At 38.9% G+C, this 27847-nt stretch overlaps 1 protein-coding gene across 9 annotated transcripts in view; it reads right to left on the minus strand.

The window, feature by feature from the left end:
- Positions 1-27847, minus strand: part of JAKMIP3 (Janus kinase and microtubule interacting protein 3) — a 150437-nt gene that overhangs the window by 13278 nt on the left and 109312 nt on the right. For 6 of the 9 annotated variants that reach the window (XM_034776596.1, XM_034776588.1, XM_034776594.1 and 3 more), the window contains 10 exons: positions 26729-26860; positions 25437-25472; positions 23863-23922; positions 21867-21995; positions 19323-19451; positions 13276-13359; positions 5445-5507; positions 2131-2229; positions 918-1016; positions 762-821 (listed from right to left, as the gene is read on the minus strand). In XM_034776596.1, coding sequence (XP_034632487.1) covers positions 762-821; positions 918-1016; positions 2131-2229; positions 5445-5507; positions 13276-13359; positions 19323-19451; positions 21867-21995; positions 23863-23922; positions 25437-25472; positions 26729-26860 — 891 coding nt within the window. The remainder of the gene's footprint in view (positions 1-761; positions 822-917; positions 1017-2130; positions 2230-5444; positions 5508-13275; positions 13360-19322; positions 19452-21866; positions 21996-23862; positions 23923-25436; positions 25473-26728; positions 26861-27847) is intronic. The other 3 variants (XM_034776593.1, XM_034776590.1, XM_034776591.1) reach the window with 3 other exon arrangements.

Consider the following 27847-nt stretch of genomic DNA (forward strand, 5'->3'; position numbering starts at 1 on the left):
TCCAGTACAACCAAACAGAGAGGGTGTGGCTGCTACTTCAGCCCAACTGGAATAACAGGTGGAGAAATGGGCAGGGGGACTGTGCAACTGCCCTGTAGCTTGGCCCTTGGGTTAAGGGGGTGAATTTCACCTTCCCATTCTCCTTACTCTGAACCCATATAAAGGCTGTACCTCAGGCTTTATGTAAAAATCCAAAAACATCTCAAAAAAGGAGTTTGACAACATTATTTAAAAAAATAAATGAAAAGGATTTTAAAGTGGTGGGCAAAGGCTTTCCCCCCCAGTTATTAAGTACCACCTCCTCTCTTCTTTCTGCTATTTAAACTATTTCTATTTAATGTATGTATGTATGTATTTATTTCAGTTTAGAAATGCCTATATCTAAGGCTCGAGGTGCCTTACAAAGTTAAAATGCAGTTATTAAAATGCAAAACCAAATAAATACAAGTAAGCAAATAAGCAAAGAACACATGAACAATGGAAAGATATGGTATCTTCCATGAAAAAACATGTTTTTAAAAAGAATTTTATCAACCTTTGAAACTGAAAATCAAAGAGCCATGTTATAACATTAAGATGCTTTGTGCCATATCTGAAAGGCCCATTAACACATTATGTTAAGTTGCAGCGAGCATTCTGCCTGTAGCCCAGTGCCTCAATAACAAACCAAAAAAAGCCCATGCTCTAGATTGTCTTAATGCTACATTAATAAAAGCACAAATAATTAACAGAAACATGCACAATTTATTAAAGGAACATACACTTACGGCGTTATCCCCTAAAATGTCCAACTTTTTCATTAGCTCCGCTACTAGTATATCCTAACAACAAGAGAAAAGCGTACAGAAAAGAAGGAGTCAGAATATAGCATAATCTGGTATGTAGAGGAAGCAATCCTAAAAAAGGAGATTACTTACCGTTACACCTTCTGCCTCACAGTAAACTTGGAGAGGACTTTTTCCCTCAGTAAAAGGAATGTGATGAAAGTTGATAGCAGGTGATCTTCTTTCTCTCTCCTAAAATAAAAATAATTATATTTAAGGAGATTTAATTTTTAAATTAACCATCATATTGTACTGCAAGTTTCAGCTTCGTTAAGAATATGTTATAAATATGGGCATTCCATAAATCGTACTCTGAAAAAGTAATACATCATAAATATGTAAATTACAGAGTAGCACTATCTATAAGAATCTTTATTTACTGTACAAAAAGGTGGCAAATCTTTCATTCTGCCTTTTATGGCTATTTATTCTAAGATGCAGAGGGAAAAGTGCTCTTTATCTGAGAAGTTGTAATGCTTGTGGAAGATTTCACTAGACTGACAGGCAGTGAAGATCTCTATTTATCCACAGAGAGAATAAATCAAGCTTACACAGTAATAATACAAGCTTTCTTCACACTGCTTCATCAATTTTCACCAACCACGACTGTCGAGTCATTATTTTGGCTACGTAAGTGGGCTACATTTGGGTAGCCTGGATGTGTTTAAATCCAAAGGAATATAAGTGACATGTGTTTGGGATATTACTGTCTGTGCTGTCTGACAAATGCTGCAAACCAGCAGTATTGTTCAAAGGTTGAAGGTCCATGCTCTCCATAAATTCTACAAAAAGTCTGTGTGACCAAAAAAAAAAAAAAAAGCTCACCAGAATGAGTACAATGTGAAGGATTGTCCTTGATCTGCATGTTGAACAATAACAGTATATTGCTGAATGGTTTTTAGCAATCACAACTAAAAACTCCTTAATAATTATTGTTCTGTGTGTTAATTTTTGATTTTACTTCACTTGTTAAATTTTAAAACAGGTATAGTGGAAGAATAGCAGAGTAAAAAGTCATCTGTGACATAAATTGGGCTCTAACTAGAGATTAAAGGTTAAGATCTTTAAAAAACTTATGTAGGAAGACAGGTAGAAATCAGTATTAGTCAATTTTGATATGCTGTTCTTTTGGGGTATTTTTAATCCTCTTTTAGCATCACTGTGTACCAGTCATTGATGTCACTTTTAATGAAGAGCTCATCTTCAATATAAAAGCAAAGGGGTTCCTCGAGTTTGGCTGCCTTCTAGCCTTAGACAACAAAATGCAGAAAGAGTGACAACGGTTGTATAGATAACTGTTGCTTACTTCAAGCTCTAATATTCTGAACTCCAGGAGTTCATTTTGATCTTTAGCATCCTGAACATCATGTTTTAACCGAGCTTCTTCTGTTTCCATTTGTTTTATCTGAAAAATAAAATTAAATATTAAAAAAAAATTGATGGCTCATTTCACTTTTGTATAAAACCTAAATCTGTTAAGAATTCAGCTTCTCTGGGCAATGCTCATGGCTTAAAAGCAAACATTCTGGATTCAGTGACGCTTCAAGGTCACTCTACAAATCTTCCGGGCCCAAGGTGTGATTCTGTATTCCACAGCTCTGATAGCATTCTGCTTAGATCCTAGACACAGTGGAACAGGATTGATCAGTAAGGGCTTAATTCTCCAACCCTTACACTGTTTTTAATTAGATGACTTGCTGAGTAAAGTACTACTCAAAGGCTACGTCTACACTACCCACCGGATCTGGTAGTGATCGATCTATCGGGGTTCGATTTATCGAGTCTAGTGTAGACGTGATAAATCGATCCCCCGATTGCTCTGCCGTCGACTCTGGAACTCCACCATGGCGAGAGGCGGAAGCGGAGTTGACGGGGGAGCAGCGGCCGTTGATCCCGCGCCGCAAGGATGCAAAGTACATGATTTTAAGTCGATCTAAGATATGTCGACTTCAGCTATGCTATTCTTGTAGCTGAAGTTGCATATCTTAGATCGATCCCCCCTCTCAGTGTAGACCAGGTCAAAGTAGGTACGGATGCAGACTCAAGACCTATATGTGTATTACAAGTCCACAGTAGGAATATTCTCTGCACAGCCTGATACACTGAATGAAATGAAGGGATTGCTGAGTAAATAGACCAGGGGTGTGGGAAATTCAGAAGCCACAGAGTGACCATCTCCTTAGTTCCCCTTATCAAGGAGTTCTAAGGTAGGTGAAGAGCTCCATAAAATGACCTTATCCACCCTTCTGAATTGCAGCATGATGAAGATATTATTACTGTATGAGAATTGTTCCAATTAGAGCTGTGTGGAATACTTTTTAAACATTTTATAGTGGTATTTAAATAATACTAACAAACCACATGCATTCCTTAAACTTCTACAAATATAGAGATTAAGGCCAGAAGGGACCACTAGATCATCTGGTCCGACCTCCTGTATATCACAGGCTACCAACACCCACACACTAAATCCAACAACTGAAATGAGGCCAAAAGTATTACAACCCACAGGAAACTAGACTATTATTTGTCACAGGCAGAGATAATCCAGATAATCCTGGCAACAACCCATACCCACATGCTGCAGAGGAAGGCAAAAACTCCCCAAGGTCATTGCCAATCTGACCAGGGTAAAATTCCTTCTTGACCCCACATATGGTGATCAATTAGATTCTGAACATGTAAGCAAGAACCAGCCAGTCAAGCACCTGAGAGAGAGAATGACTGATGTCACTTCAGAGCCCTGGCCTACCCTGTCCAACGTCTTATCTTCAGTTGTGGCCACCCCTGATGCTCAGAGGAAGGCGATAAAAAAACCCTCCTAGAATACACTGGGGAGATCCCTTCCTGACCCCACCAGTGGCTGTCTGAAACCCTGAAGCATGAGCTTTAGGAACATAAGACATAAAGCAGAAGTGCGCGCAGGGCTTTGGAGCCCTGTCTTTTACCATCACAAACAATCCCATCATACAATTGCATTCCTACATTTGTCCAGCTCTCTCTTAAAACTAATTTAGTTGTTTGCCCCCGTTCCTGAACCCAGCTCCTATTGGGAGGGTGTTCCAGCACCTCACCCTTCTGCTGGTTAGAAACCTTTTTCCTAATTTCCAGCCTGAATTTGTTTGTGGCTAGTTTGTATCCATTTGTTCTTGTGCCCACATTTTTCTTTTAGCTTAAATAACTCTTTAGCCTTCTTGGTATTTACTCCCTTAATGTATTTATAGAAAGCAGTCATATCCTGTCTAAGCTTTCTTTTTGCTAGGCTAAACAAGCCAAGCTCTTCCAGTATCCTCTCATAAGATAGGTCCTCCAGTCCCCTGTTCCTATTTAATTTACTCTTTCTTGAACATGGGGGACCAGAATTGTACCCAGTATTCCAAATGTGGTCTTATCAGTGCCTTGTACAATGGCATTAATGCGTCTCTATCTGTACTAGAATTGCCTCACCTACTACATTTTAGGATTGCAATTGCTTTTTTTCATAGCCACATCACAATGGTGGCTCAGTCATCCTGTGATTGACCCACACATCCAGGTCTCTCTCCTCCTCTGTCGCTTCCAACTGATGAGCCCCCAGCTTGCAACAGAAATTCTTATTATTAGGCCCTTAGTGCATGACCTTTCACTTTGTACTAATGAATTTAATCATCCAGATCTTCCTGTACAATATTCCAGTCTCCTCTGTATTGACAATGCCTCCCAACTTTGTATCACCACCAAATTTCATTAGCTCATCCTACCTTTTGTGTAGAAATATTGACTAAGGATGGTTGCAAGACCAATCTTCAAGGAACTCCACTAGTAACCTCTTTCCAGTCTGATAATTCACCTTTTAGCACAACCCATTGCCTTCTCTCCTTTAGCCAATTCCTTATACACCTTACAATTACGTATTGATTCCCGTCTTCCCTAACTGAGCAAATAATTTCCCATATGGTACCGTGTCAAATGCTTTAATGAAGTTCAAGTATATTGATCTATTGCAATTCCTTATCTAAAAAAATCAGTGTTTTCTCAAAGAAGGAAATCAGGTTAGCCTGGCATTATCTATCTTTGGAAAACCCATGTTGCATTGCATCCCTTTTACCAATTACCTCTATGATTTAATTATTCTTTCCTTCACAATTTGTTCTAAAAGCTCACACACCGCAGACAACAGATCTGTAACTGCCCAGATCACATTTTTCCCTTTCTTAAATATAGGCATTAATTTAGCTGTTCTCCAATCATATAGGAGACAAACAGATTTATTAAAGATTGTTGCTACAGACCAGCAATCTCTTGAGTCAGTTCTTTCAGTATTCTGGGATGGAAATGATCTGTTCCCCTTGATCTGAGCACATTATGCTCTTTTCTTCCATCTCAGATGTGATCATTTTGATTCCTAGACACTCATTTCCATCAGCCATACTGCCTTAATGCACATGTACCATATTAGCATCTTTACTGAAAACCGAGGCAAAGCATTCATTTATAGTTTTTGAACCACATCTAGATTATCTTTAATCTCCTTCCCAGTCACAGTACATGGCAGCCCAACCTCACCCTTCCTTAATCTCTTTTTATTTATATAACTAAAAATATATTAAATGTAGGAATAGAAATGCTGAGAATAAATACCTTTTCTACAAGTTCTTGATTTCTTCTATATAATGCTTGCTTCTCCTCAATCCACTTCATGTCCTTAAAATACAAATGATTAATATTATAGGAGAAACTGAGAGTGCTGCCATAGTATATGATCATGTAATTAAAGACTGTATCATAATGCATACACAGAAGTGGGCTGAATTAAAATTTAACAGGCAACCTTAATTCTGACATTTCCTTACTTTTTTGCGTGCTTGACTTTGCATCTTAAAGTTCTTTTAACATAGTATTTTGGTTTTTTTAAATGTAATTGGAATATAAATACTCCAATTTAACAAAAATAAACATGAAAAATCCCGTCAATCAATTAAATGAATGATGATTGCAATAAAAGTGAGACGTTAGGCACCTCCATTACAACAATTTAATAAACAGATAATAGCAATTATTGTATTTTGATTTCCATGCTTCCCAAGATTAACAAAGATAAATCTTATTTTTTAGATGGATGAATTATTTTATTAGATTGAAATGGGGGGAAAACAATTGGAACATTAGTTGCTCACTGAGATCACTGATGCTTTGGGCTGAGCTGACAAGCAAGTGATCACTTATAGTTAAAGTTTGTAAATCCCTTTGAAAAGTGCTATGTGAGTGATTAATAATTATAATAAATATCTTCACAATTATTCTCTGAAGGCACCATATATAGAGCATGTTCTGAACAATTAATTTTTTACTCTGCTGAAAACAGAAATCAAAATTTCTTTTTCCTACAAAATTCAGTTCTTTGTAATGATTCATTCCATCTTTTGAAGAAGTTTGTAACTGAATGTTAATGATGGAGGACCCACTATATTCCATCACTTTTAAGATCTAGGGGGACCCTCCTCCGGCCCGACCTGAAGGGGTGGGGGTTATTGAATAGAGAGCTACTATGGAAATTCTACTCCTAGGCTGGTGTAGCCAGTTCTCTTTTCCCTTCCCTGTCGGAAGGCATAGCAATAGTTTGCCGAGTCCTCCCATTTTAGAAGATCCAGCAGAAACATTTACAGGGAGAAATGCAGGCAGATACAATTCCAAAAGCTGAACAGCAGGGGGAGAAAATGGGGAGTGGGTAATTTATCTTTTTTCCATAGGCACCTTTTAAAGAGCCAGAACATGGAGAACCTATTCTCATTGGGTAGTGCACATGGAGGAGAATCACACACTAAAGGTGTGCCAGGATATTGATGAGGGAGCTTTAGGGGGTGGAATTTCCAGTTTATTGAAGGTTTCTCCAGGTTATTTCATATGGAGAGGGGTTTAAAACCTATGAAAGCTCCAGGGATGTAAGAAGGGAATAAAGGCTGTAAAAGCCAAACCTGAGCTGATAAAAGAACTTCTGAAAAAAAATTTATATTGATTTTTAATGTGACTTTTAGGACTCTCACTTATTTAGCCATTTGCTGATAAAAGAAAATTCAGCTAAGAACAAATAGACATATTTCACCTTTCGGGTCACATTTACCCCCACATTCTGTAGATGTACATTTCAACTGGGACCAAAAATAGAATTCACACAGAATTATAATAATATTTAGTGCTCAAAGTATGTTGCACTTTTCATTTTCAAAGTGCCACACAAACATTGGACCAGGTCACAACTGGTGCAGAGAGGAAGGCAGCCAGCACACCCCCACCTACATGCCTTTAGGGTTTCCACCAGGAGAGACAACTAGATGACCATGTCAAGGCCCCAGTGGAAATTTAAGTGAAGACATCACCCATCTGCCTTACCCATCCTCCTCTTCAGCCATCACTGACCTGTGGGCACCCTGGTAGAATTGAGGTTGTGGAGCCTATCCCCATGCTACTGTAACACTAAATTAATCAAGCCCATTCTCTAATGAACCCTTGCAATGCTTGTGATCAGGGGCGGCTCCAGGCACCAGCGCAGCAAGCGCGTGCCTGGCGTGGCAAGCCCCGGGAGGGTCGCCATGAGGGCGGCAGTCAGGCCACCTTTGGTGGCATGCCTGCGGGAGGTCCGCTGGTCCCGCGGTTTCAGCGGCAATTCAGCGGTGGGTACACCGAAGGCGCGGGACCAGTGGACCTCCCGCAGGCATACTGCTGAAGGCTGCCTGACTGCCAGGCTTAGGGAGGCAAAATACATAGAGCCGCCCCTGCCTGTGATTTATGTAAATATTAGCAGCCTCGTTTTACCAATGGGTAAACAGATATGGGTTTGAGCCTAAAAATTGCTGGGCAGCTTCAAGTAAAAGTAGAACAGCCTCAGCTCACATTGAAATCAAATGATTTGCCATATTCTGACTCAGATGCTCCTGGCTTCTACTTCCATTAACAGTCCACTAGATTTTTCTCCCCTTTTTGACGTTTTAAAAAGAAAGTTGTGAAAAATAATTTTGTGTATCATCTTCTGGATTGGAAATGTAAATAACTAATGTGCTATAAAGGCAGCATTTTTTATATTTTCAATGGATCTAGCAATCCGTCCAAAGGAAGTATGGGCGTTTGTTATCTGCAGGAATTCTAGATATGAAGATATTCGTATTCTATAAATGCATGTATATTTTTCACTGCCTATAGATACAAGTGAGTGGAATGTATTTTGAATCCAGCACATCTCCAATTTTAGCTGCCTTTCGGTTCTCTTTTTCACAGCTCAACAGAAAATGGCAACACTAAGCATGTAGGTTCTGTACCAGTCTTGGGATTCAAGCTAGTTCAGTAAAAGCCTTAAAAGGAATTTATTGTTATAATGTTCAGATAGAATCCATTGTTAAAATATCTATTGACTTCTTTGGTTCATTGTTGGGGTCGTCATAAACTATTCATTTAACTTGGTATCCAACAAGGCTAGCTGCAAAAATATAAAGCCACTCACACTCTGTAAGAAATGAATTAGAAAGCTCATGATAGCATGTTCCATTTCTATTTTACGGATGTTATCTTTGAAGTTATTTTCTAATATTAGTTATGTAAACATTTACAGACGCCAAGCCTTCAGACATCAACACTGCCGTCAGAAGGGATCAGAACGGCATGCAGAGGCAGGGACATAATTAATAGATCCAAGGCCTGAAGAGACCATTATGATTATCTAGTCTGACCTGCTGTATAACACAGGTCAGAGAACTTTCTCATAATAATTCCTAGAGCAGAGATTTTAGAAAAACATCCAACGTTGATTTAAAAATAGGTCAGTGATGGAAAATCCACCATGACTAAGGCTATGATTTAGTCACGGGTATTTTTAGTAAAAGTCATGGACAGGTCAAGGGCAATAGCCAAAAATTCATGGCTTGTGACCTGTCCATGATTTATATTATAAATACCCCTGACTAAGTCTTGGGGGGGGGGGGAAGGGTGCTGCTGGGGGGTGCTCTGGGGACCACTGCTAAGGAGGAGTCCCTGAGGGGCTGCTGCTGGGAGGGGGGAACGGGGCTAGTGGCAACAGCTGCTGGGACCACTGTCAGGGGCCGCCAACAGCGACTGCTCCAGCTGCCCCAAGGACCGCTGCTCGGGCAGTCCCCAGGGCCAGCCACACCAGCCACTGCTAGCCCCAGGGCTGCTCCAGCAGCGGCTGGTGTGGCTGTCGCCAGAGCCACCTGAGCAGCTGGTCCTGGAGCCAGCTGCTTGGGCGGCCCTGGGGTCAGCCATACTGGCCGCTGCAGAAGTCATGGAGGTTGCGGAAAGTCATGAAATCCGAGACTTCCGCAACCCTCCATGACAAACACAGAGCCCTAACCATAACCCTGGCTAAATTGCTTCAGTGATTAATTATCCTTACTCTTAAAAATGTATGCTTTATTTCCAGTCTGAATTTTTCTAGCTTCAGCTTCCAGCCATTGGATTGTGTTATACATCCTAGGATCACATCAGCTCTTTTGGCCACAGTCACACTGGGAACTCATGTTCAGCTGATTATCCACCATGACCCCCAAATCTTTTTCAGAGTCACCGTTTCCCAGGATAGGGCCCCCATTCTATAAGTATGGCCTACATGTTTGTTTCTAGATGTATACATTTACATTTAGCCATATTAAAATGCAAGCACTCTGTATCAGTGACCTGTCATGTCCTCTTCATTATTTACCACTTCCTTTATTTTCATGTCATCTGCAAACTTGATCAGTGATGATTTAATATTTTCTTCTGAGTCGTTGATAAAAATGTTAAATAGCATAGGGCCAAGAACCTATCCCTGCAGGACTCCCTGGAGAAACACCTGCTCAGTGAAAATTCCCCATTTACAATTACATTTTGAGACCTATCACTTACCCAGTTTTTAACTCATTTAACGTGTGTATGATGGGATTTATAAACTCCACACTAAGGCAGAGACAAGGTAAGGGCTGGAGCAGTAGTGGGCCATGTAGTCCCCACCCTCAGGCACTGGCCAGCATGCTCCTGGGAGAAGATCAGGACAAAGGAGCTTCAGGAGCCCCAGGCGGGGGGTGAGAAGGGTGGGAAGAAAGAAGCCATTTCCTGGAAGAGCACCACTCTACAGTAACAGAAGAAGAAGCTTCTATTGAGGGGCCTGCTGACCACCCAAACATCCCCGCTAAACACTGACAGAAGGACTGGAGTTAGAGGCCCAGACCAATAGGCCTGCTGACTAAACAAATCACCCCATAACAGCATGTCCTGTTAATTTTATACCGTTCTTATTTGTTAAACAAAATTCATGTAGTACTAGGTCAAATGCCTTAGTAAAGTCTAAGTCTATTATGTCAACACTGTATCAACCGAACTTGTAATCTCATCCAAAAAAGATATCAAGTTAGTTTGACAGGATCTAGCCCATAAACCCAAGTTGATTTGTGTTAATTACATTACCCTCCTTTAATTCTTTCTTAATCAAGTCCCCTATTAGCTGCTCCTTTACCTTGCCAGGAATCAATCAGGCTGACAGACCTATAATTACCCAAGTCATCCTGTTCACCCCTTACCCCTTAGCTGTCTTCCAGTTTTCCGGAACTTCCACAGTGCACCAAGACTTATTGAAAATCAGCATTAACAGTCCAGGGAGCTACTCAGCCAGCTCTTTTTAAACTCTATCTGGATCTGCTCATTTAATAATGCAGAATAGTCCAGGCACTAGAATATCAACAATCAATGGAAATAATATTAGACCCAAGCCCAAGCATCGTGGAGGGTGTGGCAGGATGAAATCACCAGGCTAGACTAAAGATAGTAAGTACAGAACCTCCCTTTAAATAAGTCAATCATGCAAGGCCAGACATTCAGCAGCGATTCAAGAAGTGAAAATTGTTTAAGTGTACCCATTGTCAAATCAAAGAGAGAAATAACACATTTTAAAACACGTTTTGACTCTACATTAAAGTCCCATTAAAGTCAATGGCAATATTAAGACTGATTTCAATGAGAGCTTGATGAAATCCTTGAAGAATAATACGCAAACCATTTGGGGGTAAATTTTCAAGAGGGAACTTTGTGTATATAAAATAAAATTGTATGTTAATTTACTCTTTTTGTAAAAGCTACTTAACTGATTATTTGAATTGAAAACACAGACATTTTGTGCAATTAACTATACATAGTTGCACAATAGGCATTCTAAATCAGGTCCACTGCATGAACAAATTCATGTAAGATTTTGAGAAAAAAAAAAAGAGGAAAAGCTTTTGCACACTAATGGTCAACTCTTTGCTTGATAATGCACGTAGTCTGTACCAACATGTGTGCTCACTGCTCCTGTTAAACAGCCTAGGAACTGCTTTTCTAATGTAATATCCACTTTTCTCCTTCATTTAACAAAACAACAATCTCTGCAGAGAAAACCATTAGAGGCAAAAGCATATTTTTACTCATGTTAAGTTAGAACATTACTTTGCATTGAAGTGAACATTTTTCCTTCAAATGTCTTTTGAATTTCTTTTCACAGTCATTGTGCATGCTGGTAATCTGGTAGATGTAAAATCTCTAAAATACTTATTTTTTGAAATGATGAGTTTAAAACATGGACTATTTTCCTGTATGCCTTATTGCCAAGATATAATCATCTTTCCTCTTTGCTACAGGACTTTTTCAGTACATATGACAAACACATTTTCAAATAGCTATCAGAACCAAATCTATCCCTCAGTAGTTTGCTTTGTGAGAGATAAAGGATAAAAGCAGTAGAGAGTGCTTTAAAATAAATCATATTTAATAGTTCTTGGTGGGACTTAAGTGGTATTCAGCCCCTGTGCTGGTCTGCTGCTCAGGGGTGAATTTTACCCTGTGTGCTTAGTTGTAAGTTTACCTGTGCACTTTCCCATAAATACCTTTTAAAATAAAAATAAACAGTTATAAAAATAAATTTGGACCCATAATTATATGACTGATTATGCTGCCTGAGGACTTCAGAATAGAGCCCTCAGTTAGGTGTGCAACAGTTTCCTTGCTTTTAAGCACCACCAGTGACATTGAATGCACATGCTAGTTCTACTGCCCACGCAGTTCCATGGTTAAATGCTAGAATGTTCCATATATGCTATATATCTCTTCTGAAATTTTGCCTATCTATTTTGGGCACTTATATAGCCCCCATTACTGTAGTATTGAGCACCTCACAACAGCTCTGTGAGGTAGAGAAGTGCTATTATCCCCATGTTACTGATGGGGACCTGAAGAATGAAGGGCCAGATTTTTAAAGATACTTAGGTAACTAAAAACAGAGATAGGTACATAATAGGATTTTCAAAGGCAAGTAGGTGCCACTAGATGCCTGTCTGAATCTTTAGGTACTTAAATACCTGGCCCTAACCAACTTGCTCAAAGTCACATAGGAAATCTGTGGCAAAGTAGGAACTGACCCAGGGTCTCTAGACTAATGTTCTAGCTACTGGACCATCTTTCTGCTTCTTATCTCTGAATGATGTATATCTGAATATTGTAGGGTTTGTCTTGTGTATGAGACTAAAATGTTTTTAAAATTCCGAGCAAAGAAGTTGTTCTTCGTGGTTATAAAAATGAGGGTTGACAGTAGTAAAGCTTGGCAAATAATCCTTAAAATATAATTTCTTTGATGAACTTTGCTTCTTTTTCTCTTCATGAACTGTCCAGTAATACATGGCAATTTTCTCAAAATGTATTAATTATTCAAAGTTCTTTGCCAAATATCTTTGTGAATTATTCTTGTTCTATCTAGGGATGGCTCATTTATTGTGAATATTCAGTATCAAAATGCAAGCTCAGTAGGTTTGATTAGGCACTTATGGACCAGATACTCATATAGGTAAGTAAATCTGTGTAGTTTCATTGACTTCAATAGAGATATGCAGATTTACACCAACTGAGAATCTAGCCCCCAGGTAACACAGTGCATTCCATGCGTGGATGAGCATAACTCTTTGATTCAGGTTTTTAGTGTATAATTTTCACATTCACGAATTTAAAGTTCTCTTTATGCAAATGAATGTACATTCACACATTTTTCTTTCAGTATTCACTCAGCACTAGATAGCATGGATTTAATGGTCAGTTCTAATGAATTATTCCACTCATTTGTTGAATAATGTGATATTAATCTTTCCTAATCCAACGGTACACAGTTTGAAGGGGAATCCCATAATTATGCAAGGGCAGTTAAATGGATTTAAGAGTGTCAATGACGACACATAACTGCTGCTTGATAGATGTGTTTGTAATTAATAATGTGCCAAATATTTTAGGAAGTATTATCAAAGTGATAATATTTTATATATATATATATAAAACTGAACTACACTACTGTCTTTTATCATATATGACAAACTTTATAATGTGAGTATATTTTTCTTTTGCAGAAAATGTACAGAACAGCTAGTTATCGTTAGAGACTGCAGTAATGAATATTTTTCTCAGAGTACATTACCTGTCCCTGCTCAGCAAGTGCCTTTTCTAGGTCCTCTATTTGAGCTTGTGATCTGTGTATTTCTGCTTGGAGCTGCTCACGCGTCTGTAGGATGTGAGAAAAGATACATCAAACTTTCTCTAAAAGCCAAAATGCTAATGTAGATACATCAAACACTTAAAATACATCAAATACTTATTAAAGACATTTGGGGGAATTAATTTGCTGTGAAGTACTTATGACAGGGCCAATCATTAAAAATTTTAAAAGGAAAACTTATATGATGGGATAGCAATTTTAAGATATAATTTAAGATTAAAATGATCATCCAGTTAACTAGCCTCTTAAACAGCAAAAGATTAATTGCTTCTTACATTAGAATATTTGTTACACTCTTTGTTCATAGATCAGAAGAGTTTTGCCCTTATCCAGTTCTACCAAAACAGGATGTTTAAAAAAGCAAATGGAGTAACTGAGATTTGTCTTCCCATAAGAATGGGAGGAAAGATACATTAATAGTCTGAAGGGCATCTTGATTTCTACCTGTATTTTTGTTGTTTTAAACTGATTTAAGAGAGACCAACAAATATGATGGCACAAATTGTCAAAAGCAGCCTCTACATTTATGACCATAATTTTGAGTACACAAATGTTAAACTGTACTATGCGTAGATTTCAAGCACAAAGGCTAATGGAAAGCTAGTTCACAGTCCAACAGCTTTCTGTAAATGTGATGTATATATTTTATGGAGAATAAAGCTAATTCTAATTCTTAACCAACTTTATACATAAAATATGTATGTATGGGTGTGACATACCAGGGTACAATCCAGGCTAATGAGTAGCTGCGTGATCCCTTTCAAAATGTAAATCACGTCCTGCTATGTCTCTGTGTGTGTGTGTGTGTTGCAACCAGCCAGGCACACCTTGGCTCTTACCTGCCTTGGTTATGCTACAGAGTGACCCCAACACACACCCTGGTCCTGGATTTTGCCCCAGAAACGTATTTCCTGTACCACCCAGCCCTCTCCTGGACAGTAATAATATATTTAGTCCAGTATTCCTTTAAGGGAAAAATACACACACAACTTGTTACCACAACTGGAGTTACACAGATACCAACTTGAACATACTGGATTAGATAAAACAAGTTTATTAACTACAAAGAGATAGATTTTAAGTAAGAAATGAGGCATCAAAGTCAGAAATGATTACAAGAAAAATAAAGATAAAACACTTACTGAAGCCTAACTTAACAAACTACATTAGATTCAAAGCAAAAATTCTCTCGCCACACGCTGTCAGCAGTCTTACTGACCAAACCCTTTAGGTCAGATCCCCTCCCCCAAAATCCAACAGCTGCTTCCTTTGTCTCTTCAAGTGCAGTAAATGTGATGGGCAGGGAGAGAGAGAGGGATATCTTGTTTGTGATTGTCCCTTCTTTTTTATAGTTTCAGTCCACCTCTTGAAAAACATTTCCAACTGAGACCCAGGAGACAAAGAGTCTACGTGGAAGAATATTCCCTGATTGCTTTTTTCACCTCTTAGAACTTCCTTTGATTTCCCTTCCTGCTTGATGACTCTGTTTACTGCTGAAATGCAAATTAAGGCAAGCACACATTCCTTCCTTTGTTTAGGACAGACCTGACTTCTGCCTGTCCAGGGTTGTGGCATTTGGAACATGTATTAATTAATAACATCATACCGGGGAATCTTATAACTTCACACACAATGTTGCCACACATATTTTACCAGAACAATCTTGACCAGTAAATTATGAGTTTTCAAATGATACCTTACAAGACATATTTTGTACAATTACAATAGTGTATATGGTATGAATACAGGGGTGTATTCTACCTCAATGGCATTCTATTCTATATAGATTTTTATACTGTGCTCATCACCATAGTATCTGAGTGCTTGCAGTAGTGCCTTAAGCAACATGACTACATATCTGTCACATTATTTGTTCTCTCATCCTCTTTCCAGGGGAAAAAGCATACCTAGTTGAGTGTCTTCTTTTGGTAGGTGTGTCTTTTTTAATAGATCCATTGCTGTGTTTATATTAGAGAAGGCAAGACAAAAGAAATGCTTTTTGTACTTGAAATGGAAAGTGGCGAGGATTGTGACAGTCCTTAGTTTTGAGGGGAGTTCATTACACAATCTTGGACTGCCCCCAGAAAAAGTTCAGTCTCCTGCAGAGGTGAGGGTGAGCTTTACTCTTATTGTTGAGAATTCCATTGTGTCTGAGGAGTGAAGCTGTTGACCACATTCTTTGTCTTGGAGCTTTAGATGATCTTTTAGATACTCTAGGCCCATACCAATGAGTGCTTTGAAGATAAGGACTGAAACCCTAGTCTATGGGAAGCCAAGGTAGGGAGCAGAACACAGATTTGATATGTTCTTGGTAGCCTGTATTGCTCAAAAGATGCACTACAACATTCTGAACTATTTGGAGTTTCCTAAATACTGAAGGCTTCATGCCCAGTTTATATTGTATTGCTGAAATCCAGCTGAGAGGTGACAAATTCATGTATAACTGAGACCAGGTCTTTGTCCACCAGGAGGGGACAGAGTTTCCTAGTCAACCAGAGATGGTAGAAAGCATTACTTGCAAATGCTGATATGTGAGAGCTCGGTGTCAGTGAGGAATCCAAGAATATTCCTAGACTATGGACTGAATTGACCAATTGTGGGTGTGTATCTTCAACCAAAGGAGACTGCTCTGTGGTTGCAAGCTCTTCAGAATACTTCACTTTGCCTATCAGCATCTCCTCTCTCTTGCTTGGGTTCAGCTTCAAGCAGCTGTACTTTATCCAAGTGCTGATCTCATCCAAGCACTGGGCCATCTTGGTGGTAGTGGTCATATGTGGTGAAGGATAGACAGAATTGTGTATCCTCTGCATATTCCCGACACTTGAGTCTTTGTGCCATCTGAACAGTTCACCTAATGGTTGCATGCAGATGTTGAGAAAGACTGGAGAGAGAATTTATCATTGTGAAACTCCACAAGTGTGGGATCTAGCAGTAGAGCTGCAGTTTCCCATCCCTATTTGTTAGCACTGTCCTTCCAGGAAGGACACAACCCATTTTAGTACATTACCTTGGATCTCTGTCACCTCTCTTAGGTGAGACAGCAGACTCTCATGGTCAACAGTGTAGAATGCTGCAGAGAGGTCCAGCAGGATGACAATGCATATCTGTCCTCATTGACAAGAGGAAATCATCCATCAGTGCCACTAAAATGGTTTCAGTTCTGTGTCCTGGCCTGAATCCAGATTGTGCCAAGTCTAGAACATTAGTTTTAATTAAATGAGCGTGTAGTTAGCTTTTTGCTAGCTTCTCAACATACATGAAGGCAACTCTTTTGTTTATTCTTGCACTCAGTTTGGTTGAGAATATATATTTTCAGAGTAAGTGAATTTTGGAGCATATATAGATTTAAAAACCATAAACAAACATCTGAAAACAAAATGATCCAAATTCAACTCCTCCTCTGCTTTCATGCCAAGACCTGAGTTCAGGGTTCACTTCTTCCTACTTAGCTGATGTCCCCACTAACGGTTAAAAAATAAAGCAAGGACTATTGCTGCTTACACTAAATACTAGCATTGCCATCAGGTCTTGCAGGCACAACAGAGAACCCAGAACTGAAATATTGGTTGGCAAAAAGTTTTTCAGTTTATGTTTTAAAGAAAAGTTGCCTATTTTACTTGGAACAGAATTCTGGAAAGCACTTATCTCCATGGATATTGTACTGCTTCTTCTCAAGGCAATAGCAAAATTACCCAAGTATAAACTGAGAATATATGTTTAACTGGAACAGAATCTGTGTTAAAAAAAGTTTACCATTAAGAGGAACTCAATTGTAAAGCCATTGAGGGTTGTCATTGTACCCTCAACCTCTACTTCAGACAAGGCACCTTTTGGATCAGGTGATTGCTCTGATGAGAACAAGGGTAGGTTGGTGGCCTATAAATGTGTCTGGGCAGGTTGCAGACCGCAGTAGCAGCATGAGAAAAAGACAAGTTCTGCTCCTTTTGCACCTGACACCCCCTGGAAGCTTTTCCCACCTATAAATCCACCTGGGCAGGTAGTTAGCCAGTTAACACCAAAATCTTATAATTATATTTGTTGTCAGTATAAATTGCCTTATTTAATTGTTTGCATTATCTGGGTGAACTTTCCTTCTTGTTTGTTTTGAACTGAGAAACATTGAATTATTTCATGTTTGTAATTGCTTCTTGTTTCACCATCACTTTCTTAATGTTTGCAACTTCTACCATGTCAGAGCAGATAGCAGGCAAGCCTTAAAGAACAGTAATTTCTAAAACTGTTTCACAGATCAAATAGAGTGAGACAATACCTCTCTCTCAATCTGGCTATCTGAGAGACAAGGGATTAGTCTACTTGCAAGAACATTAGAGAAACCCAGCAGTGTAGGCTGCTGTGGAGTTACCTACCCATTACTTTAAGTTATTCAGTGGAAATGAAACATTAGCTAGATGACCAGGTCTGGAAAGCCAAAATATTGACTCAATCTTAGAACTCAAGCAGGGGAACATGTTTCATGTTTAATTTGTCTCAAGGGATTGCCTATGGGTTGGGAATGCAATCAGACTACCACACTGCTGTAGGAAATATTCATGGTTGTACTAATATTTGAAACTTTTTATAATTTTAATAAAGTTGTTGCTAATGTGGCCATTTTACCCTAAGACTGTGTTGGATTCTCCTGGAACAATGTGCTTATGAAAAGTGAAAGTGACTGATCCATCGCTTACATAATAGATTTAGGGCCAAATTGAGAGCTTGTAGGCACACCTCCATCAATGAAATTGCATAGAGTGGAGGTCAGGGCAGAATTAATATGTACATATTTTGTTCTTTGTCCAAACCGGATATATTCTAATCCTTTCTATCAATTTTCAAATAGTAAAATTAAATGTGACTGTATTAATTGTCCTTCCATCACTTTATAATGTATAATTTATTCATATTACAGTACATATATGTATTTATAATGTAAATTAAAGCAAGATAATTAGATAGCTGGAACTGCCTTTCTAAGGAGACATTGGAGGAAGATAGGAAGGCACAATGGAATAGTGCAATTCAATTAAGAAAATGAATCTCGTTTTGAACTATAAGCCTTTTAAAAACGTTATTCAGAATCAAGTAAGCTCAGTAAATCCAGGTTTGAATTTTGGGCATTAACTATTTACGAATATTGGTAATAGATTTTTACCGACAGGGAGCTTAATTTTCCATAAAATATTCTCCTTGACACTCTTGTAAGCTGATCAGTGGTATAAAAATATAAATGCATTAGCCATGGTTTCTTCAGCAACCAGCACTTCAGTGTAAGAGAATGGAAATCTGACTGCTTTTAGAGACCATAAATTACAACACTGCATTTGAGATAGCAATGTAGATGTATTAGTTATTCACAGCAGACAATATTATGGACAGACCCTACCATGAGGAATATCAAACAGGTATTAAAGGAGGATTAAAGGAAAATAAAGGGGGGGGGGAGAGAAGCCTCCTGAAAAATGTTGAAACCCAGTTTAACTCTTTTTCAACTACTGCTAACATACAATTGTCTGTGCAGTACACCCTGACATCCTGGTCAAATTCCAATCTGAGCAATTACTTTCATTCAATCTACAGTATATCTGCAATTTTATTTGGAAGGTAATCTTCACTTCCTCTCCTAAACTTATGTATACTGTTGCTGTGTTTTGGGCCAGAAATGGTTGGTGGCATAATCTCTAAGTTTAGCCTGTGTACTACTTTGTCCAAAAGCACTTTGGAACCTATCATCATGAAAGGTGCTTTATAAACCTATGATTATATCATATATATATACATATTAAACTACTACAGACCAGATCCTCAGCTGATGCAAATTGACATAGCTTCTTGACCTTCAATGGCACTACCCCGATTTACATCAGCCAAAGATCTGGCCTATTAGTTATCAAAACATCCTGAGCAAGTAAAATTAGAAAAATGTACATCATTGCAATCCTTTATTTTCATGTAATATAAGCCATTTAGACCTTAACTTCTCGTTCTGCATCCAATGTTCCTCCGACCTGTTCTTGCAACAAAGCATATGCTCGTTGCAAAGCCTGATATTCCATTGTCAACTGCCGAAATCTCAGTTCTGTTTCTTCTTTGGCCATGCCCTAAAATGGAAAAAAAAAAAAAAAAAAAAAAAAGGATTCTTCCAAAACTGAAAGTAAAGAAAGCCTCACAGAAACCTATATTATTTTCTCTGAAGAAGGAAGTTGGTGGCATTAGAGCCAATAATTTATAGTACTTTTAAAATACAAGTTAGCAAGTGCTGTTCATAAGGTCTTGTTTAAGTGTTCTCTAGTTATTTCAGTCTTTCCAGGAAAATATCACGTAGACACACTTCACTGAAATGAAAGATGTGTCTTTCTTTCAGAGTTGGCACTACTTGCCAGCACTTCTGATCACAACCATTATGAAGAAAAGTTCCTCCTTTTTGCAGAAAGATGCAGAGTATGTCATCCATGAAGCACTATGACTGTTGAACTGACCCTCAATCACTGCACCACATACAGTCACCACTGGTGATGTGCCAATGGCATTTCTGAATTAATATATGACATTTGCATTGATACTATGTTCTTCAAATGAGACAAAGACCAAGGAGTGAATAGTGAATGGATGACCTGATTTTCAGAGACACCGAGCATCCACAACTACCATTGAAGTCAATGGCTACGTCTACATTGCAATAAAAAAAAGCCCATGGAACTGAGTCTCAGAGCTGGAGTCAATTGACTTATGCCCACGGGACTTGGGCTGTGAGGTTAAAAAATACAGTGCAGATGTTTGGAGTTGGGCTGGAGCCCGGGCTCTGAGACCCACCCCCATCATGGAGTTACAGAGCCCAAGCTCCAGCACGAGTCCAACACCTACACTGCAATTTTTAGCCCCACAGTCTGAACCCTGCAAGACTAAGTCAGCTGATCTGGGGCAACCTTGGCTATGCTGCTGGTCTTTTATTTCAGTGTAGATGTACCAAATGAGAGATGTGGCTCTTCAGCGCCTCTCGTTGATCTTCTTTACCTATCCTGCTTTAATGCTGTAATACATTAGTATGGTTCATTAATATAATGAATTCGATATGAATGAAATTCACTCTATGCAACAGCCAGGGCTATTTTGAAGGCTTATATCCAACTTCAATGGTGCACAGAACTTGAGCCAACTGTCTGCACATGAGTGAATTTCATGCTATAGGAACAAGGAGAAGTATTTGCTCAATGTGTGTATTAAAAATGAATCAACAGATTCATGTTTCTTTCTCTCTCTCTTACACACACATACACACACTCTTAAATTATGTAGCCTGCTATGACACAGATATGAATTATTACACTCCCTTCTTTAGAAATCTGCAATTAAACTGTGAAACAGATGGTGAAGGGCTGACTGAAATGATGCAGCTATTAAAGAATCAGATGCTGTAAAAACATAGTTCACTATCATTGGGGCTTATTTTTTTCTATAGCAAGTTTCTTGCTGGAGCCTAGAGACAGGTAATGGTACATAGATCTGACATGAGATTCTGAAAACACTCACTGACTTTATCTGAATGTACTTTTGGGAATAGTCTTCAAAATACAGGTGGTATTTGGCCACCGGTGCCTGCCTGCAGTGTTTCTTAACAGCTGCCTCTTCTTATTCTGACATCAGAAGCTGCAGAATGGTGACCTCTGTTGAGGGGCTGATGAAAAGATAGAAGTACTTACAGAGTCTTTCTTCAGCCTTGGCTCACACCAGGGATTTGGACAATTCAATTCAATATGGATTCGGGCTGTGCTCTGTACTTAGGCCTGGAATACACCTAAAACTTAGGTTGGCCTAGTTATATTGCTCAAGGCAGTGAAAAATTTCACACCCTATGCAACACAATTAGGTTGGCCTAACCTGCACTGTAGTCGTGGCTGAGTGGATAGAAAAATTCTTTAATCAACCTAGCTACTTTCTCTCGAGAGCGTGAATTTACTACAATTACAAAAAAAAACCAAAAACACCTTCTGTCATGATCATGTGAATGTTACAGTGTTACAGTGGTGTAGCTGCAAAGCTGCAGCTGTGGCACTGTTTTGGTTGTCGTGTAGACAAACACTTAGGTCAAAATGTGAAGTCACTGGATAAGATGAATGTTGAGCTCAGTCTATATGTGAAGCTAAATATGCATTCAATCCCAATATGAATCTTCCCAGCCATAAGGTCTGCACAGCCTTTTCAGTATTCCCACCCCTAAAAATCTGCTAAATCCCACACTTTTAGGGATAGGAATTACATAAAGTTTCAGGTTTTTGCCAACAATAGTGGCGTGACTTGCCCCAAAATGATCAGCCTCCATGCATAGGATTAAGCTCATGATCATTTGACTACACCAGATTTTAGTTTTCCAATCAAAGGATATATCAATGTGGAGTTCTCCATAAACAAGGGCAGGATAATTGTCTTAATAATATGATCAACAATTCTGAGTTAGATATAAGAATACACAGGATAAATTTAAGTATCATCACATATTCTAGATTAATGGAAAATACCTCTTCCAAGTCATCATCAGGAGTGCAAGGAGTTTGATCTGTTCTGTCAGTTTGATACGAGATAGAAGAACCATCAGACTCTAGAGAAGCTTCTTCATCATAGCCAAAAAATGTCTCCACAACCGGCTTCTGACCAAATGACAATGTGTAAGTGCAGATGAACAATGCAAATAAACCTTACAATATGGCATAGCCAGCTGAGCCCCTTGAAATGTCTGAAAAACCCTCTGATGGGTATCTCCAGTAATTCTGAAGCAGAGTTTGGCTTAAACAGAAAATTTGTATTCTAAACTTTGTACTCTGCTTCAGTATACAGTGATATGCTTTTCAAAGTGTGGTTTCCCTCTGTTTGTTTTAATGAACTCTCTCAGGGGAAAATGAATTGTTCTCATACTAAAATATCAGGAGAGTTTCCAATGTGTTACTTATTTCTAAATACAGAAGTTGCTTCATTATAAATGTATGTTGAACTTTTTTCAGACCATCCATAATGTTCTAGTAAAACTGTATGTTGCTTTAATTTGCTGAGTGGATTATTTTATTTGTTATTTGGAAGCATGGAGTTCTCTCTTACAAGTATTTTGTCATATTTATTTTATTTAGTTTGCTTCAAATTTTAGGCAGGAAGCAGTTCTTTAGCCACATCATCCATTCCCCATCCTGGATACACACCAGCACACCCGTAGCCTCATACAATTAGTCTGGGACTTGTTTGGCCCACAGCAGTTAGGGATAAAACACAAGGGCCACTGTTCTGACTTACACCTTCTGTAACCCCACTGAAGCTTTGACCCTTCACGTAGAGTATAGTTTACTACTAATTCAGCTCCTTGACATTTCACCCTCTCCAACCACTGCACAAGTACATTAATTATCCCTCAGACAGACTCTGTAATTAACATTTCCTTCTTCCAGTTCACTGAGCACTAATTGTAATGCTGCTACTGCTTCTGACCAATAATTTTTGTGCATTTTGCTAAATTTTATAATGAATTATTTACATCTTACATACACATTTTTAGGCACTGTTGTAAAAAAATGAGTTAACTTCAGGATTTTCTAATTCACAGGAGCTGTCTACTCTTTACACAAATTGTCACTTGTTATTGAGTTCCTGAGGGATGCTCACATGATACACAGTACAGTTTACATATTAAAGCACCCATATTCAAAAGCAAACAATGTGTAGTTTAAACAGTTCACTTCCTATAGCACATGCATTATATATCACTAATGACTATTACTGACATCAAGGGTGAAATTGGGGGTAGAAAGGTGATGTTCTTCCATGCTCCACCCACAAAATCAATCCACACATTCTTGTTTTAGATCAGGGCTGCCCAGAGGATTCCGGGGGCCTGGGGTCTTCGGCGGCGGGGGGCCCCTGCCGCCGAAGACCTGGCACTTCAGCGGTGGGTCCTAGAGCAGAAGGACCCCCTGCCGCAGGTCTTCAGGGCACTGCGATGGCAGGTCCCAGAGCGGAGGGACCCCCCGCTGTCGAATTGCCGCTGAAGACCCGGAGCGGAAGAAGCTCCGGGGGTCTGGGTCCTGCGAGAGTTTTCCTGGGCCCCCGGAGCGAGTGAAGGACCCCACTCCAGGGGCCCTGAAAAACTCTTGTGGGGGCCCTTGCGGGGCCCAGGGCCTGGGGCAAATTGTCCCGCTTGCCCCCCACTCTGGGCGGCCCTGTTTTAGATGACCACAAAAATCTATTTAGGATTGCTCTTAAACTGCTTGATCTAAATCTAAGCCTCAAAAGTCACTTCTAATTTGGAGAGGCAATGTTTGCTTGCTGAACCCTAGATCCTTGAGGTGAAATCCTCTCTCCATTGAAGTCAATGGGAGTTTTCCCATTGCCCTCAGTAGAGCCAGCATGTACCCTTGCTGCCAGACTTTGAGAGTTGATGACCATTTGTATGGACCATTGATATCACTAAGCAAGACGTTGTGCTCATCAGCTCTATACAAATAAATATAGATGTAAACCTTTTTTTTTTACCTTAGGGAGTTTTGTCATTTTCTTCCTTTGTTTCCTATACCTTAAAAGCTTATCCCGTTCCTGGAAAAATGAATTAGATACATTTGTTAGCTAATGTCAGTGTTTTATCTTCTAATTGCTCTGTGTAAATGTTTGCATTATCCTTCAAATTGAGAAAAATTTGAAAAAGTAGTTTCAGTATCAGCCATTGCATTGTAATGCAATGAGAAATAGGCAATTTTTCATCAATCAAGTGCTAACTGCTCTCCAAAATATTGCAAGTTTGCAGTAAGAACATATCAGTTGCTTGAGTATATAGATGAAAATCCTGACAACTAAGGAGAACTGATTGCTCCATCCTACACACTGTAGTAGGGGCTCCATGGGCAGAACACTCGTTGAATTCTGTGTTATAGTGCTCTTCTGATAGATGGAATATCCTGGCAGTATTGATATGCAGGGGTAAATACTGTTCATGGATGTGTGCATGGCTTCTATTATTTTCAAAAGAAACCATGGGGCACTTGTCATCTGCCCCAACTGTAGAAAATTCAGGCCTGATTTTCAAAAGTGCTGAGCTTACGTAACTTCAGTTGACCTTAACAGGAACCATGGGTGCTCAGCACCTCTGAAGATCAGGGTTTAGCTTTTTCTGTTATCAGGAAGTATTTTTAGTCAGTGGCTATTATCAAAGATCTAATACTAGTGGTACTGAATTTTAACACAATATGAAAAACGTTTTGTTCTGGGTGGTTAACAAAGAAAAGCCCCAATATTGATAAAACATTATCCTCCAGCTCATTCATTTCCTAACAGGAGTCAAAACATATTATGGGATAGATTGATCACATATTCTTATTGCTGCTGACATCATCACCACTAATGGAGATTGTCCAATCAGAAAACTAGTGCTAATAGTTTTATGAATGACAGACTAGAATATAAATCACCTTTCCATAGCTTCATTGGCTTTGTTGTGCTGACAGCAGTGAAAACAGACTTTCGTCAATAAAAGTTAGCAGATGTGACTTGCACGCAATAAATGCTCATCTACAATAACAAAAGGGATCCTTCTCTGATAGCAATGGGTCCCACTGCACAGGTTCTTAATACGCAGTATGGATAGGACAAAACGATTTTCAGGCCCATTGTAGAAAGGATGACTGCAGCTTGGTGGAAACTGTCCCTCTGGGTTTTCAGCTCAGGAAGCAGCTCTGTATTTTAGGGGGCGACAGGACCCCAGTGTTGAGGCTGCCAAGTGGATGCACTAATTGGTGCACTGTCTGGGCAACTGCTCATGATGACTTTTTAGGCTGTGCTGTCTTTCCATATATCCCACTGGTGAAAGGGAAGTTGAAACTGTTTTCCAGTATCACAATCCTGTTCCCACCCCAAGGAATTTCTGCTGCTAGGGTCCTCATTGATAGAGGTTAAATCTAGCCTCTGAATATAAAGTAAATTCAGAACAAACTTTGAAACACTTCATTAATACAAGAGAATACGAGACGTTGCAGCTGGCCTGCATGATCTCAAAGAACCACTGCCTAAAATACACAGAAAGGAACAAAGTGAAATTAAATATATGCCTTACTTACTATTACGCTCTTCACATAGCCAGCAGTTTCAAGAGTCTAATAAAAATAATTAGAGAATGTCATTAAGTGCAAGGGTATATACATTTTGTTTGCTTTCTACTTAATTGCACAGCCTGTTTCCACCCTTTTTTTTTAAAAAAAAAGTCTGAATTATTTTAGTTATAATACAAGACACAAGAAATCTTTCATTTATTCAGGAAACCCCCCCACAATGGATGTGACAATGCTGGCAAGTTAGAACATTCCATTCTGTGTGGCTAACATCCTGTGGTGGTGCCACTTTAAAGCTGTAATCAGTATTGCAATAGAATGTTATTTAACTGGATTCTGCAGTCCATACCTAGGTTTAACGCTCATTCGCTGTAACTGGAATTTTTCCATAGTAAGGACTAAGGACTGGGATCTTTTAAAGCCAAATTATCCCCTTCAACACTGCCTGTAGAGGGGATAAAACCTGGTGGATCCAGGAGGAGGGATGTGGAAGTGTGGAGGAGTGCTGCCTTTACATCATATTGCTCTTTCCCTGAGGAGGAGGGGCTGAGCCAGGAAAACACTCGTTGTCTATGGAATAAACACTCCTCAACCCAGTGGGATTCCTCATGTGAAATTTATATTGACTTGAAATTCCCTAATATCCCTGCCCAAAGTGAAAAACTGAGTAAAAACTCACTGAATTTACAATCCCCAAAGCAGCATTAGCTCATGTAGATGACCTATGGTCCACAGTTGTTATAGAACTGGCTTTGGGATGTTTAAGAAAAATCTGCATAGCGTTTTTTAAAAAAAAATTACTATGAAGCTTGCTTAAGGATCCATTCATGATTTAATTTTCTACACCAAACACCTTTACTGATCACAAGAAGCATTATTAAAAGGAAATTATTAAAAGGAAAACAAATTTTAAAAGATTTAAGCATCTTAAAATAATCCCAAAACACTGGAAAATATTCCCTTTCATGAGTCTCCTGTTTTCAGGCCTGATCTTGTTCCCATTAAAATCAGAGAGAGTTTTCTCATTGACTTTAATGGGAATAGGATCTGGCCATTAGTGTGTTTCCAAGAAAGCTCAGAAAATCTGAAAGAAGCTCCTTTATACAAATGCTGAGCTGAGTGAAGGGGATCTTTCAAATAATGTTCCACATTTTACTTTAAGTTCAGTTCCGTTATAAAGGGAAGCCCATGGAAATCATTACTGTATGTTTGTTGACAACACAAGCTGTTCCTGTTTGCTTGGTGTTTTCTTTTCTTTTGCTATGACCAAGAGCACTAGGAAGGCGGTGCTATTTGATTACCTTAGAGAGTTCATCTATGATATTTTGCTGTTCAATAATTTGTAGCCTCAGAAATTCAACTTCTCTTTCTTCTTGACTCTGGTCAAGGTCATTTAAAGAGCTTGGTCTCCTTATTATCCCAGCCCTTTGTCTCTGAAAAAAAAACCCCACAGAACAAAATTGCAAATGATTAAAAGTCTTTGCCAAAGCACAGCATATAATCCTTCCCTTTTACAACCAGTAATTCATCTAGGCTATTTGCTAAACTGATGGTGATTCTCTCTCTATCTCTCCCGCTCTGCCTGCCCCCATCAAACAATATATCTAGGTTGGGATTCTAGCTCCTCGGGCTAGAAAAAGCTAGAAGCTAGGACATCAGGAAGGCATCATGCTCATAGTCATCAGAGAGGAAAGTCAGTCTCGTGCACCATCTGGTAGCCCACTGAGGACTTTGATTAACATCAGTCTTGGAAAAGACAGTCTGTTCAGCTTTATATTGCTGAAGGAGGAATTTAAAGATGTGGCAAAAGGAATCCTAAATGGAGGTTAATTCTTTCTGGATTGTTCCCATTATCTTCAGCAAGACTGGATCTAGAGAGTGTGAGAGCAACTGAACTTTAATAAAAAAGTGTTTTTGGTCCTGCTGAATGCATGTCATCTCTCACTTACTCAATTACCATTAATGTTCAACTTTAAACATAAACAACTAAAAATATTGAGTCACCGGTGCAAATTTCCAAATCACCGCAAAGCAATTGTGATACGAAAATCACAATTTAAGCGAGATAATTTGCATCCATATTCTCCTGAGCACTACTGAGCAGTCAGCTGGATCAAAATATAGGCATTTTACTATAGCTCAGAATTTGGAAAAAAAATAAATAAATAAAACGCAAAAGTAAAACATTTGCTGAACTAGGATATCAATGCCTGAAAAGCAAACTCTTTCTTGATCACTTTCTCACTGTATAACTGGAACGTCATCTGTTAATAAGCAAAAGCCATAAGTCACTTATTATATATAACATAATACCAGAAAAAACACTTAGAAAAATGAAAACACTTGTTTAATAATCTGCAAGCTTGTGATGATATTTTTGTTAAATATCTGATTTCCTCAAACCTGTATATATTAAGTTA

The sequence above is a fragment of the Trachemys scripta genome, chromosome 7, assembly GCF_013100865.1.
Source record: "Trachemys scripta elegans isolate TJP31775 chromosome 7, CAS_Tse_1.0, whole genome shotgun sequence".
NCBI classification, from domain to species: domain Eukaryota; kingdom Metazoa; phylum Chordata; order Testudines; family Emydidae; genus Trachemys; species Trachemys scripta.